Genomic DNA, 16,767 nt, shown 5'->3' with positions numbered 1-16,767 from the left:
AGAACTCATTGGCAGAGAGTGTGTAATCCTTAATTTGCCAGTGTATTTCAAAATACTGCGGATGTCTGACTCAGATATGTAAATTTTTTCTTTGAAATAGACTGTGAAACTTTTCCACCAGTGCCTTACCAGTCATGCTGGAGATAAGATTTTACGTGAAGACCCCCGAAGTTGACAGCTGGTTAAGAAATGAAAATAAGGGTCACGTTGTCTTGGTTTTGGTCAAAAGGTTGATTTGTGTTTCCAAAAAGAGATCTCCAAGTGCTCTTCATGTTGATAAATTTAGGTTGGCCGTTGTTCTAAGAATCCAATTCAGTTTCGATCGTTTGATCAAGATAACTTTCCAAATTTCCATCCTGCTCAGATAGCAAGTTTCTTTGAAAATAGAAGACAAGATCGAAACTTTGGAATGGGATGGCATAGTTGAGAGTACATCCGGGTGGAGAAGTGAAAAAAAAAAAAAAAAGAATTTATTTTTGCAAGTTCTGGTTCCTGTAAGTTTCCTCACTGAGAAGGTCTAGATCATTTCTAAGAACACTGTCAGCTTTATATCATGACATGGCATTCTGTAATAATTAGAGTTGTTATACAAAACTGGGGGGGGAAATGTGACTAACAAAACAATGAATCGTCTTAAGTTCTTTTTTTTTTTTTTTAAGATTTTATTTATTTATTTGACAGAGATCACAAATAGGCAGAGAGGCAAGCAGAGAGAGAAAGGAGGAAGCAGGCTCTCCGCGGAGCAGAGAGCCCGATGCAGGGCTCCATCCCAGGACCTGGGATCATGACCTGAGCCAAAGGCAGAGGCTTTAACCCACGGAGCCACCCAGGCACCCCCAAGTTTTTTTTATTTTATTCATTGCATTGTTTAGGGACACATATGTGTTCAAAGACCCCCACTGACTCTACTCAGCCTTTTTTTTTTTTTTTTAAGATTTTATCCATTTATTAAACAGACAGAGATCACAAGTAGACAGAGGCAGGCAGGGGGAGAGGAGCAAGCAGGCTCCCTGCTGAGCAGAGAGCCCAATGTGGGGCTTGATCCCAGGACCCTGAGACCATGACCTGAGCCGAAGGCAGAGGCTCAACCCACTGAGCCACCCAGGTGCCCCTACTCAGCCTTTTTTTGGTGGAAGCCAAGTAGAGTAAGTAGAAGAAAGTAATCTGTATCCTCTAATTGTAGAGAATCGTGCAATCTAATAACGAGCATCTATATCAGAAAGTTGATTGTTCTAAAATCAACTTGGAAAGCAAAACTTTATTTTCTCCTTCAGTGTGTCTGTACTTTCAAACAACTATGATAAAATCAATATGAATATTTTTACACATTGATTCCTTAGAAAGTTGTATAACCATTACCTTTTGTTTAAAGACTATTTTTTAGACAGTTTTAGAGTCACAGCAAAATTAAGAGAAAAGTCGATTTTCCGTGTACCTCCCAGCCCCTGCACATGATTAACTCTTATTTATTACATACTACGTAGGTATGCTTCTCTTTCCTTTTTTTTTTTCTTTTAGCCCAACATTATACTATGGGAAACTTCAAGCATATACAAAAACAGAGTAGTACAGGGGTGCCTGGGTGGCTGTGGTTAAGCGTCTGCCTTCCACTCAGGTCATGATCCCAGGGTCCTGGAATCGAGCCCCATATCTTGCTCTCTGCTCAGTGGGGAGCCAGCTTCTCCCCTCCCGTTGCTGTTCCCCCCATTTGTGTGGGCGTGCGCTCTCTCTCTCTCTTTCTCTCTCTCCATCAAATAAATAAATAAATATTTTTTTAAAAAAAGAGTAATAAAATCTACCTCATATCTCCATCACCCAGTTAACCATTAGATAGATAATGGCCAGTCATGTTTCTTTTTCATGCCCACACACTGGCATTAGGTTATCTTGAATTATAAGTAAAAAATAGTAGTTTTTCAATATCATCAAATAGCTAGTATTTAAAAAATTTCCTCAGTTGTGTCCTGGCTGCTTTTGCTACAGTGGTTTCTTTGATCTATATCTAAACAAGATCCATGGGTTGTATTTGGTAAGACGACTCCTAGAGGTTCTTAGTCTTTCTATCGATCAGTCAAGGAAACCTAGTTATTTGTCCTGTAGATTATTTTACTGTCTAGATTTTTCTGATTGACTACATCCTCTTGGTGCCATTTAAAATGTTCCTTTGTCCCTATATTTCCTATAATCTAGTAGTTACATACAGAAGTTTGGTGTGATTGCGCTTTTTTTTCCCCCCTAAGACTGCCTCACTGGTGATATTAGGTCCTACTCTAGGGAGCACATATTCTAGTTGTCTCTTTTTGTAATTCTTGTAGCCATCAAGGATCATCACAGAGATCCTTTATTGCCATCAGGGGTTTATGAAACAGTAACTTCATCATTTCATCATTCCTGATAGGCTTGAATATACACACACACACACAGAAAAAGATAATTTTTCCTCATTAACTATTTACTCTGAAAATAAATGCATATGTTTCATAAAAGAAGAGTACCTCAAATGCTTATGTCCTTTCCTTTATTTGCCAGTTTTCATGATATAACTGTAATGTTTCCAAAAATGATCACTGATTTTTTTTCCTTTAGGTATCATGAACTCACCAACTTTGATATATTAGTTGCATTTTAATATTCATTTATTATTCTTATTGATATGAAAGTTATCCCACCTTTGGATACAATCTACTCCAGTGAGAATAGTTTCAATATGGCCCCTGTGTTGTTCTGAGATGGGCTTAGTAGTCTTTAGTAGTATTAGTACTACTACTTGCACTTAGTAGTACTAAGTTCAAAGACTTAGTAGTCTTTGAAAGACCACTTGCTCTATGCCATGAACAATATGAGAATTTTGGCTGAGAACCTTAACTCCAATGTCATTAACATCATTACTTATTTTTATGGTCCCTCAACATATGCATTTATTTATATATATCAGTATTATTAATAACAATATGATTACTGAAAACAGGTTAAAATTTAATTTGTCATTGTTTTTTGTGCTTGGGATAATCAGATCATGGTTCTTAAAAGTCATTTAAAATAATTCCTCTCTCTAAACCACAAATTCAATATAGGATTAGGTTCATTTGTTTGATTTTTATTTAGAATTTTTAGGGATCATTTTTTATTTTTGTTTAATTCTGTTAAAAATAAGTAAAAGTTACATGGTTTTAAAGCCAAATCTAGAAAAGGAGGTCTATTCAAAGAAGTTTCCTCTCCTTTTTCACTTTGCTCATTTTGTCCCATATGTATTCACCTATATTAAAACACAAACATCTATTTCCACCCTTAGATAAATGGCATCCTACTATGCACATTTTTCTCTATATACATTGGGCTTTTTTCACTTCTACCATATCCTGGAGATCATTCTGTAGAAGTATAAAGAGATGCATTTCAACTTTATGTAGCTACACACTGTTTCAGTGTTTGGATTTACCACGCATTATTCAATCAGCCCCCTCAATGAACATTTGGGTTTACAGATTTTTTATAATATAGAAGTTTTATAGTGAATGTGGATTCATAAGTGAGTTTACAGCTAAGTATGTGTCTCTGGTACAGATGTGTGGGAATGGAATTGCTGGGTCAAAGGGCAAATACATATGTAATTTTTCTAGTTTCACCAAATTACCCTCCACAAATGTGCTATTTCACAAATGCACATTTAATTGCACAAGGAAAGGCTGTATAAATATAGACAGAGTAGAATTAAAGACTAAATATGATATAATGTCAACAGATACAAAGAATTATCTAAAATACTAATTGCATTTTTATTTAAGTTACCCTTCCCGTTGATAGCTATTCATTCATATAACAGCTCTGTCTTGATGAGAGCTTCTGTCACAAGATAGTATTTGCCAAATCTAATCCATTATGATTATATGATGCAAAATTACTGATATTTAACCACACTCTCTTTTATAAAGGAGTAATATCTAGGAAGCCAGCTTGCTTCCACATGATTCACCTTTTCATTGAAAACTTAACAGGGGTAAAATTATAAATTTGTTCGTTGTGCGTACCTCACAGTAGACATTAGTTCTTTTCATCATAAGCCATAACCTATACATTATGAAACCATCTCAGAGAGTCACTAACTTTTAGACTAGAGAATAATGAAATTTTAAATACTTAGATTTGCTTTTTAATGGTGTCTTATCTTGGATTGATATTACACTCCTTTGGTTTAAAGCTGTTGAGCGATTCGCAGCGAGATGACTGAGAAAACCCAAAGTAATAGTCTAAAGACTTCTTAAACCACTGCTTCTCTTTATTGATATAATGAGGGGAGAATTAATTTTAAGAGGTGGTGACTATTGATTACTTAATGGCAGAAGATAGTGTTGAGAAATGCTGAAGTGAGCCTATTCTGTGCCCTCCTGGGCAATAGGACCCATTATCCAGTGGTGAAAATCATGCCGTAACCCTCATTAATATTTAATAGCAGGACGTAGGCTGGATGCAAGCGGTCAAATTGCCCTAGGCATAGGCTCCAATAGGCCATCAGAATGTTTTGAGTATATAAAAGAGTAACGGATTTCCCTGGGTTCAGATTGTTTAGAAGCAGGACAACAGTACACTCAATTCCCTGTTGTGATCTCTGGGCCATGATGGCCCCATGGAAATGCCTACTAGGCGAGCTAAAGCGGTTAATGCTCTCGGAAGTCATTCTAGGTTAGTAAGCCCTGCCTGGGAAGACTTAGTATTTTCCAGTGTGGTTCTCAGTTTCAGCCCTACTCTTTCTGTCTTCTTGCCACAAGCTGAAGGGCTTGTTCAGCAGGGGAGGCGAGTCAGCAAAAGGCGTTAATTGTGTCTAACACAGCCATCATCCTTGGGGCGATATTACGTATCACACCGTCTATCAAGCTAACCCCTTGTCACACGTCAGGATCTTTTTATTTCGGCTCATTTAAAAAGGAAACAAGGAGTTTTAAAGATAGCTGGTGGAGAAACAAGACTGTAGGGTGCTTGTAAGCTGACTTGCACTAAACGAGGCTGTGGCTTCTGAAAGGACAAGACATGGTTTTATAAATTACTGGCTCCCTTTGTTAACTTTTCAAATTACCAGGTTATTTCTCAGTACCAGCAGCTTATTCTGAAAATATTGTAAGCTTGGAATGAAATTAAGTTCTTGAGCTAGAACATATTCTTGGGATTTATGGCTACATAAAGGACACAACATCAAGATATCCACCACTCCAAACAATGTATAAAATTAAACAGATAGTGAAGAAATAGGCTTTTTTTTTTTCTCTCAATGACTCTAAAGATTATTGAGAATGTACTTAGGAGAATCATTTACTGTAACATAAGAGGAATTATTTATAATTACCTGCCTAGAATGAGTTACATAAGAATAAAAATTTAGCTTTGTAGGCAGAAAGTATCCAAGGGAACAAGTCTTCTATTAACATATTGAGCTTTTTCTCAAAACCAGTGAATGAAATTGACCCAGAGGTCTCATTGCAATTCTATGCTAAGTGTGGACAAATTCAGTTTTACTTCCAACCTTAGACTGGGCATTGCCTAAATGCTGCTTTCAATTTATTAATAGCTCTGTGTGTATGCCTTCTCTGACACCAAGTAGAGAGTCTCAAATTATTACGTTATTAATGATAAATGCATTTGTGTTCATTTTTGGTTTTTTGGCAAATACGATCTTTATGCAGCATACTGTGGTGGCTCTACTCAGATTTTTTGTTTGTTTCATTGTTATTTATTACTTGGTTGGTTAGTAATACATGTCATCCTGTTGTGGAAATTAGTTTGGGGCTAGCTCACTTCAAGAAGGCTTAGCTTAGAATTCACAGATTCTTCAGCTGCCATTCCCAAGAGCAGACGTAACACTATAAATTGAAAATAATTTAATAGATTTTCTTCAAGGTTCTAAACACTATAACATAAAACCTATGAAGGCATTTTGTCAACTGTAAATATTGTAATGTTAATAATAGTCATACCTTCAATGCCTTTAGATATTCCAGAGAGAAGAGCTCTTTTAATCCTATATTTGCAATATACTGATGCTTATGGAACCATAATCTAATATATTTAGCAATTTTTTCAGTGAAAGTCACAAATCCTAAATGTCCTGTCCTTTCCTTTCCTATTTTATAGCGCAGCAGCAGTTTTGGGAATTTTGATCGTTTTCGGAATAATTCCATTTCAAAACCAGATGATTCAACTGAGGTTAGTATTTTATTACAATTTTATGAATGTTATGCAAGTACATTAGGAAAATTTATGAAGTCAATATCACTTTTTTGCAAAATACTGTAAGAAAAATAAGTATATTTAAAAATCACAGTCTTGCCTATATTTTTGTAATAAAGGAACAAAGAACTACTTAGTACCGAGTTACCCTGCTGGGTATTAAAAGTAAAAAGCTCTCTAAGAAGCCTAACATGAGGAAAGCAGAACATGAGCTTAAGAAGAGAGTTAAGATTTAAAGGAACACAAATAACCCCAAATTTTCTGAGCAGTTCCACCATAAAAGAATATATATGTTAAATTTTATGTAAATGGTAATTGCATTAATTTAATTTAATGATTAAATGGCTTAGTTGTAAATTTGTCAAGGACAGCATATGGTCGCTCAATTGCACTCGCACTTCTGCCATGTGCATTGAAATGCCTCATAGGTAACTATTACACCCACGTTTGTAAACCAGGAATACTTCAAATGTAGCTTAAGGAAAGCTTCCCATAAAATGAAGTCTATATAAAAATAATGGTAATAATAATAGTATCTAGATTTAATTGAACACTTACGATGATACAGGAACAACACTAAACACTTTACCTACCTCTAATGTAGGAACTATTAGTGTTATTATTTTACCAATGAAGAAATACAATTACTTCTAAGTCACACAGTTAATAAATGACAAAGGCAGAACTCAACATCTTGTCTGACTCCAAGTTTGCATTTCTGTTACACTATCTCACAAACCACAGGCCAACTGTGACATGATTAATGAAAGGTTTGACACCTGATCAAATAGTAGAAAGGAGGGATATATATATATACACACACACATATATGTATATATGTATATACATATATATATATAGACAAAATTAAAACTACGTGTTTATCATTGAACCTGATTCAGCAACTCCACATGTGATACATTTTAGACCAATAGGTTTTAGATCTCATGTATTTCTTAATTATTCATTCTCATTATTATATGTTTTATTTTTTATAAAGAATTTTTCCTGGTATAATTTCTCAATATACTTTTCAGATTCCTGTGTGTATATACCTATAATATTTTTAAATATTGGTATTTCAGTAATGGCTATTCTAAACAAAAGAAATGAAAATAAAATGACATCTAGTATTACTTTATAAATACATCCATTAGTACACTTACATGTGTGTGTGTATAATACATCCCCTTTTATACATATGCATATCATTTATATCCCCTTTTATCCATTTACATATTTATATACACATGTTTAAACTTGTAAATAGCTATATAGTCTATCCACATTTATTTCATTTTAAATAGGATAATATATGTATATAGTGAGAAACCCTATATAATTTTCAATTAACATCTTATATAAATCCTTACCTTTCCATAATCACATATAGTTTGTAGATTCTACACAGTAGAATCTGTTATTTAGTTTATAATTCAGGCTTAACCTGTAAAAGTAGCTCAGGTTCGCTCAGGCTCCTTTATTAGTAATGGTGGCTTAGTAATTTGTGAAAGAATTCAGCGAACCTGAAAAGATAGTTCACACATTTTTCAGCAATGCATCATTCATTCATCCAACTAGTATTTCTTGAGGACCTACTCTATGACAGGGTTTCCATGAGGCACTCAGAAATTACTGTTGTAATAATTGATGAAAATCCCTACTTCATGAAGCCGAGAGTATAGAGGGAGAGACAGATTATGAAAGAGAACAGAATAGAAAAATGTGAAAGTTGAAAATATGCTGAGGTAGTTTCTTTGAAATGTCTGTAAAAAATGATAGAGCAACTTAAAATATAAAATATTTGTGATACGGGGCACCTGGGTGGCTCAGTTGGTTAAGCCTCTGCCTTTAACTCAGGTCACGATCCCAGAGACCTGGGATCCATTCCCGCATTGGGCTCCCTGCTCAGTGGGGAGCCTGTTTCTCCGTCTGCCTCTACGTGCCCACCCACCACCCCCGCCTTGTTCTCTTTGTCTCTGTCAAATAAATAAATAAAAATCTTTTAAAAAATATTTGTGATACGTTTTTGAAGCTTAGGCAATGGTAATTTAACACAGATTATAATAAAATAATATACTTTCTTTTCAGGGGGATTTAGTTTATAATTTTACAGGGAAGATAGAGCTTAAATAGAGAGAAGAGAGAAGAAAAAGGCTAACTTTAAACATTTAAAGGGTTTCCAAGTTATATTTTATTCAGGGCTTTTGAATTAAGCAAAGAATCTTTGCCTTTTATAACCTTAAATGTAGAAATGAATAAAGTTCAATGAGGACTTAAATCAGCTGTCCCTTCATATTTATCATAGGCAATTTGGGATAAGATATGAAGTAAAAAATAATGTTGATTAATAATTTTGTTAACTATGTGGTTAAACCTTCATATTGAAATATTCAAGGAGAGCCTGGGTGGTTCGGTCAGTTAAGCGTCTGACTTGACTTCGACTCATGTCACAATCTGAGGTTTGTGAGGCTGAGTCCATGCTGGGCCTGTGGGGAGTCTGCTTGAGACTCCCCCCGTCCTCCCATGCATGCTCTCTTTCTCTAAAATAAATAAGTAATCTTTAATATAACAACAATAAAAATAAATTATTCAAGTTAACTGAATAGAAGTTTCCCCTAATTTTTTTTCTTTTTATATTCAGGAAATGTCTGTCTGTCCACCCATCAAGAATGGTGGGCAATGCTAGCCTAGATGACCCTTAAGAGTCCTTTCTTAAATTCTAAGATATTAAGGATATAGAATCCAAGTAAGTCCTTTAAGAAAAAGAAATCACTCCAAATTTCTATGAGAAGTTTTGCTTATTCAAAAAAAAAAAAAAATCAAGTGTCAGTGATATTCCTGGAAGTGTTCTAGACATGCAGAATAAATAAAAAATATAAAATCTCTAAGCTCATGGAGCATACCTTATCGTGGGGGATGCAGGCAATAATCAAACAAACAAACAAACTTTGTATCAGGTAATGTTAAATACTTAGAATACATTACATGTGAATTACATGCCCATTTCTATACTAATGGCTAGACCATGTTCATAATTACTGTTGCTTGAGAATGTGGGAAATATGCTTGGGATACTCACCGGCAAGAAGAAAACATTGCACTTCCTCAATGGATTTACTTAACTCCAAAACTTTTTTAAAAATGGCCATTTCAATTTATATAAGAATCAAGAGGATATTTTAATGCCCCTTCAGCATGAATACATGCTATAGCCTTTCTAAAGCCCCCAATAAAATATCTCCCATCTATGTAGACTTAATCACTCATTATGCTTATGATTTATTTCTATTTTGCCCATCCAAAAATGGGGAAAACTGGAGCGCCTGAGTGGCTCAGACGGTTAAGTGTCTGCCTTCGGCTCAGGTCATGATTCTAGAGTCGTGGGGTGGACTCACACTTTGGGCTCCCTGCTCAGTGGGGAGCCTGCTTTTTCTCTCTCTCCAGCTCTGTCTCTCTCTAATTAATAAATAAAGTCTTTTTTTTTTTAATGGGAAAAGTGGCTCTACTGTACAGCTATTTAAAGAATAACTAAAATTCTCTCAAAAATTTATAGATATGAAGCTCAGGTCCTTCAACATCAGAAGTTTTATTTTCCAAGTTTGCAACACATGGCACCAGGCTTGGACAACCCTAAAAATACGTATTCTACCCAGATTGAAGTTTGGAGGCTGCTATACACAATACATAGGAAGCCCACAAATTCGGAATCTTCACTATAATAATGTTTTCAGAACAATGATTTTTATTGCTTTATTATTCTGTCTTTTGTAAACAATTCTAACTAGGTATATGAAGGGGAACCCATAAATGAAAGTGGAGAACACAATAAAACTTCAAATAATGGAGGAGGATTAGGGAAAAAAATGAGAGTTATTTCCTGGACAATGAAGAAAAAAGTGGGCAAAAAGTACGTCAAAGCCCTTTCTGAGGAAAAGGTAAGTGAACTCTGCCAATCATTTGTATTTTTCTATTATTTTTTTTTTCTTATACTAGCCAACAGATTCTTCTAGACATAGAATTACTTGGTCCTTTAGGAAGGACTTCAATGTCTACTTTCTCCCTCAATAATTGTGCCCAGGAACTAGATAGAAAAAAAAAAAAAAAAACATTATTACTCCTATGTTAATAGAGGAAATGGAGGCTCAGAAAGATCACACATGTAGTATGTGAAGAATGGTATGTCATATGTTGTAACAAACATCAGTACTTCATTTCTTTTTATTGCCAAATAATATTCCATTTTATACATAAACTGTATTTTATTTTTCCTTTCATCAGTTGATAGACATTTGAGTTGTTTTCACTTTCTGGCTATTGTAAATAATGCTGCTATAAATATTTAGGAGTTTTTGTGTGGAAATACTCTTGTTTCTCTCTGATATATGGTAACTATCTGATGTTTTGAGAACTTGGCAACCTGCTTCCCAAAGCAGTTGCATCATTTTACATTCCCACTAGCAAAGGGTGAGGGCTCCAATTTTTCCATTACTGTCTTTTTGATGCTAGCCTTCCTATTCCTAGTGGGTGTGAATTTCAATGCGGCTTTGATTTGCACTTCCCTAATGACTAATGATGTTGAGAATCTTGTTGTGTTCTTATGAACCATTTGTATATCTTCTTTAAAGAAATGTTTACTCAGGAGAACCTGGGTGGCTCAGGTCATGATCCCAGAGTCCTGGGATCGAGCCCTGTGTAGGACTGGCTCCCTGTTCAGCAAGGAAGCCCGCTTCTCTCTCTCCCTCTGCCTCCAGCTCTCCATGCTTGTGCTTGCACTCTCTCTGTCATTAAAAAAAAAAAAAAAAAAAAAAGTCTACTCGAACCTTTTGCCCACTGTTTAATTAGGTTATTTGGGTTTTTATTATTATTATTATTATTATTATTATTATTATTACTGACTTTTAAGCTTTTTAAAAATATATCCTGGATGCAAGTACCTATCAGATATATGATTTGCAATATGATATATTTTCTCCCATTCTGTGGATTGTATTTTCACTTTTTTGATAGTGTCATTTGCAGCACAGATGTTTATAATTTGATGCAGCCTGATTTATCTATTTTTTGTCATTTGAACTTTTAATATTGCAGTTTTAAAATTATTGTTTAATCTCAATTCACAAAGATTTACTCCTGTGTTTTCTTCTAAGAGTTCACAGTTGTAACTCTTACATTTTGGTGTATGATCTACTAATTTTTCTATGGAGTATAGTAGGAGTCCATCTTCATTCTTTTGAATATGGATATCAAGTTGTCAAAAAAGTTGTTAAAAGGTCAATTATTTTACTATTGTCTTTTCTTGGCACCCTTGCTGAAAATCAATTAATAATAAGTACATGGTCATAATTATATGGGTCATAAATACATGGGTTTATTTCTGACTCTCAATTCTGCTACATTGATATGTAAGTCTTAGTCCATTCACTTTTTAACCCACTAGGACTTCCATCCCCAATAACTCATTAAAACAGGAGTCATAATTGGTATTAACCTCTGTGTTGCTGAATTTACTGGTCACTTCTCTTACTTCTTACCTTACTTTTCAACGTATTTGACACAAGTGATGATTTCAGTACATTTGAAACATTCTTTCCTGGTTTCTTTAATGGGCATTCTTCTGGCTTTCTTCCTCAGAGTTTCCTTTCTCGGCTTTGCCTTCTTTCTTGTCTCTAAACATTGAGTCCTTCCAAGGCTTATTCCTAGATGCTCTACTCAGTCTACTCTTCCCCTCAGTGATCTCATCTAGTCCCATCACTTTGTTTTTTGCAATTACATCTCTAGCTATGATATCTTATCCATTGTACTTGAACAACCAGTTGTGTATTCATTATCATCACTTATATGTACAATAGTTATCTGGAACCCAGTATATCCCAAACTGAATTATTAATTCTCTATGCTCTCTACCAAAAACACATGTTTCTTGTCTAGTCTTCCCAGTAGCAATAGACAACAATTGCCATAACTCTAGATGCAAGGAAGGAAGGAAGAGAAGAGAAAAAGAAAGAATAGAACAGAGAAGAAAAGGAATGAAAAGAAGGAGGGTAGGAAGGAAGGAAGTAAAGAAAGAGGAAAGCCTAAGAATCATTCCAAATTGCTTTTTTCTCTCACGTTTCACACCAATTCATCAGCATATTCTATTGGCTCAAACTCCAAAATCTTATCTAGAACCCATAATTGCTCTATGTAAACTATTCCTGCTTTTAGATCAATCAACCAACCAACCAAAAACAACTTCTCTTGCCTAGACTGCCATAATAACCACCTAACTGGTCATCTTTCTTCCACCCTTTCCTCCATAACCATTCTCCACACAGAAGCTGGAAAGATCTTAAGTGGAATTTCAGAACATATCATGCCCCTTGCTTAAAATTTTACAGTGCCTTCACAATGCCTTCACTTACTACAGAATGTTCATTCCAGTCCTCTGAGAAACAGATCCTAAGAAAGCAAAGGATACACCAAAGATTATTGGGGAAAATTAACGTGAAGGATAGATAAAGAACTGGATAGGGAAAGCCTTCTGACAGCAGTGCAAGTTTGACACCTGGGAAAGGAGAAGAAGAAAGCTTTAGCCAGATTGGCAAATAGTCCTTGAACTAAAGTTTTCCATTAGAGGAACCCTATATCCCACCAGAATGGACTCAAATGGTGCCCTCACTGTTTCAGTCATTGGCAGAGAGCATGGCTTCCATGCACAGTGGTGGATTAGTAGCTGGGGCTGTCCATAAAGAAGTGTCTCACAGCAAAATATCTGAGTGACACATTCCATGACCACCACACATGGTCTATAAAGCTCTTACTAATCCGGCTCCAGTCTACTCTGAGCTTATATTTTTTCTTTTTTTTTTTTAAAGATTTTATTTATTTATTTGACAGAGAGAGAGATAGAACAAGCAGGGGGAGCAGCAAAGGGAGAAGCAGGCTCCCCACTGAGCAGGGAGCCTGATATGGGGCTCGATGCCAGGACCCCAGGATCACGACCCAAGCTGAAGGCAGATGCTTAGCCAACTGAGCCACCCAAGCACCCCTCTGAGCTCATTTTAATTTTAGAACACTCTCCTTGATCTCATTCAGCTCCAGCTACCTTGACTTGGTCTTCCCACTCATAAGCCAAGCTAATTCTGAGTTATTTTGTTCTTGCTATTCCTTTTGCTTGGAAAACTGCCTCCAATTCTTCCTATAAGTTACTTCTTAAGGTCAGAATTCAGAGTCAAGAAGTCAGAGCATATATTACCCTATAGAGAAGGTCTTTGGAGACTACTCCATCGAAATCAACCAACCTTCCCCCCACCCTAATCCTAGCAGCTAATCCTCTCACATCGCTCAGTTTTATCTCCTTCATAGCACTTGTTCCCTGAAATTTCCTTTTACATTTGTTTACACACACATCTCCAAACATTAACACACACACACACACATACACACACCATAACACACTAAAATGTTTATCTTATTAGAGCAGGGACCTTGTGGTCTTGTTTACCAAGGTATTCCCAGTTCCCAAAACAGTGTCAGGTACTTACAAGGTGTTCTCTAAACTTGTGTTGAATGACTGAACAAATGAATAAAGGAATGGATAAATGGAGAGAATCAAACTGAGTGTATATCATGTATGTATTCTGAAGTTTTATTAATGCTTAGAAATGCTCATAAATGAGGAATATTGAATTACATTTTGATGAATATTAAGGAATTTATAGGTTTTGTCCAAACTGTCTAAATATGGAAGACATCTGAGATGTTTTCAAGCAGATGTAATTTGTTTTGAAATTGTCTGTCTTTCCTAATTTTATGCAGGATTTGCTTTTCACTTGACTAGGTGTGCAAGCTTGGTATGAGATTTGTAAAGCTTCTTAGATAAGCTTTGCGTTAGAATTGCAAAATGTGCATGTTTTATTCATATCTGGTGATCTGGTAAGGTGCAAATAACTGACATGAAACAACGATGCAGAATTTAAACTTGTAATATCAGATCTCAAAGGATTAGTAATGGTGGTAAATAGATGATAAGGAGAACATGAAGAAATGAAAATGCTTCAACAGATAAAGATATTAATAAATCTAACACTTCTGATTAAGTAGTATCAATATAATATTCATCCTAACTTATAAAATGAATTATGATGATTTCACTTGAATTCCATAATGTGGAATGTTTCGTCTAAAAAATTTTTCCAAGTATAACGTGTTTTGCTAGAAATTGAACTAAAGATTAATGACTCTCATATTTTATGCTGATGGAATCCTGAGTATTTTATTGCTAAAATATGTCTTGTTTGTTAAATCAATGCACACAGTGAATATCTCCATGGAAATCAGTTCTCTGCACTTAACCTCTGATATGTTTTTTCTGAAGGATGAGGAGGATGGAGAGACTACTCTCCCATATCGGAACAGTGACCCAGTGATTGGATCTCACACAGAGAAGGTCTCCCTCAAAGCCAGTGACTCCATGGATAGTCTCTACAGTGGGCAGAGTTCATCAAGTAAGCCTACAGAATAAGGGACGAAATCGTAACTGGGAGGGTTGAGTTAAGTGGGTTGGGAGATGGGGGATATCCGTGAGGGGGATTAAAGAGTGCACTTACCATGATCCACACCGTGTAATGCACTGAAGGGTTGAATCACTATACTGAACACTTGAACCTGACATAACACTATGTTAATAATACCGGAATTAACATTTTAAAAACAATTAAAAAAGAAAAAAGAAATTCAAATGGAAACCAACAACAGATTTGCTTCTCTGGGGCTTTCAAATTAGCAAAAAGTTTCCAGATACTTGATAAAAAAAAATAGTGAAAATGTAGGATTGCTGAATCCGTAGAGTTGCTGTTGTTTCAAATGATACACAAGATATTTGATAGAATTATGTATTATTTTGAAACTTCTAACACTGTAGTTGGCAGGGCTCTTGGGGATATGCCTCAAAAAAATCATCTTGGGTGACTAAATCTGCATCCCTAAAATAAAATTGTTTGCTTAGGAGAACTAGCATTATCTTGAGTCAAAATCTTAAATGACTTGACATATTCAGATAAATGAAATCCTGTTCTCTGTCTCTCGGTCCATCCACCCCTTCCTCCTTCCTTTCCTTTTCTCTTTATTCCTCCTTTTTTTCTCCTTCTTCTTCCTTCCTTCCTTCTCTCTTCCCTCCCTCCTTTCCTTTCTTTCTTCTCTTTGTTTTTTCTCTCTCCTGTCCCCTCTCACTTTTGTCCTTCCTTTCTGTTCCCTTTTGCCTGAAGTATTCTGAAAAGAGAGGGACATATGCATCATTTCTCACATTCACTTTTTAGGGGTCCCTCCAGTATGAGGGAGTCAAGAATGAAATACTGTGTAAATACTAAATAGAAGGAATATAGCCAGTCAGGTGACAGGAAGGAAGCAGCATGTGTTCAACAAGGATTTTCTAAAACCATTGTTTCTAAGAAGGAAGTCATTCAGGTTTTAGTCACATATCCTGCTATCTGGAAGAAACTACTGATACCGCAGGGGGCCTTTTAACTTTTTTATGTATACACTGTTGTACATTCCTCTGATCTTTTCAGGGCTTTTAAATGTTTTCTTTTTTTGCAAGGTTTATTTGCCATTTCCTTTTTAATCAACTGCTTCTGTTACTTGAAGATAGATCGCAAATACCAGATGTTTCAGATATCCTGAATTCTCTTCCTACTTTTCCTATTGGCTGAAGAAGAGTTATTTTGTGAAGAAAGGAGAAAAAAAAAAAAAAAAACTAATGTAGAAACATTTGAAGGATATATTTTTGCATGTGTGAAATTCAGATTTCATTAGTATTCACTTCTGCTGGAAGTTTTAAAATTCTAAGTTGTAATGCTGAATGTGGGTAGAATTTTATTAACTGGGATATACCATGAACAGCCAAGGCCAGGGGTAGGCATGGAAGGAAGGTGTAAGGAGAGAGTGGCCCACTTATCTGTTGTCATATGCAACTTAATTGTTGCGGTTACACGCAACTCACCCCTTCTTACAATGGTTCGTATTCAATACGTTAAGGTTCTTTACCTCGTTTCCATAATTATTTGATTAAATAGTAGAGAAGCCGGGACTGTTTCATCATTGAACAGAGCACGGAGAGGGCTCACTGCAGGAGAAAGTGGAAGTAGGGGAGCGTGGTGAGAGTGCTGGAGAAACTGGAGCTACTCCCGCTGGAAGCCATTCTTACCCCACCCCCGCCTCTTGCGGGCAGCAAGAAATGGAATCTCTTCTTTCTCTCCCTTGAGGTTCAAACTCAGAAGGAAAAGGACCAGAGAACAAGGATTCGGAGTAATTTAAAAAGCCCAGTTTAGAAAGTTTAGAACCACACGGAAGGATAGACACGGGAACACACTTTCTCTTTGCTTCAAATTCACACAAGCAAAAGTGCTACCTTTTATGCATAGAGATGTTGCTTCAAAATGGCTTTTGGTACATAATAGCATGTTTGGGAGAGCGTTCTAGCTACATTGTGATAAGAATAGGGAACCCTGTAGTCTGATGCTTTGACCATTTGTGATCTGTAGTACATAAGGATCAGACTGTTGCTAT

General features: G+C 35.8%; 1 protein-coding gene across 1 annotated transcript in view; it reads left to right on the top strand.

Annotated features, from left to right (window-relative positions):
• Positions 1 to 16,767, top strand: part of SAMSN1 (SAM domain, SH3 domain and nuclear localization signals 1) — a 140,389-nt gene that overhangs the window by 105,282 nt on the left and 18,340 nt on the right. Inside the window, 3 exon segments of the mRNA XM_059388378.1 lie at positions 6,124 to 6,195; positions 10,008 to 10,157; positions 14,579 to 14,708. Coding sequence (XP_059244361.1) covers positions 6,124 to 6,195; positions 10,008 to 10,157; positions 14,579 to 14,708 — 352 coding nt within the window.

Source organism: Mustela nigripes, chromosome 2 (assembly GCF_022355385.1).
Source record: "Mustela nigripes isolate SB6536 chromosome 2, MUSNIG.SB6536, whole genome shotgun sequence".
In the NCBI taxonomy this organism is placed as follows: domain Eukaryota; kingdom Metazoa; phylum Chordata; class Mammalia; order Carnivora; family Mustelidae; genus Mustela; species Mustela nigripes.
Note: the sequence above shows the minus strand (reverse complement) of the source record. Positions and strands in the feature narration are given on the sequence as shown.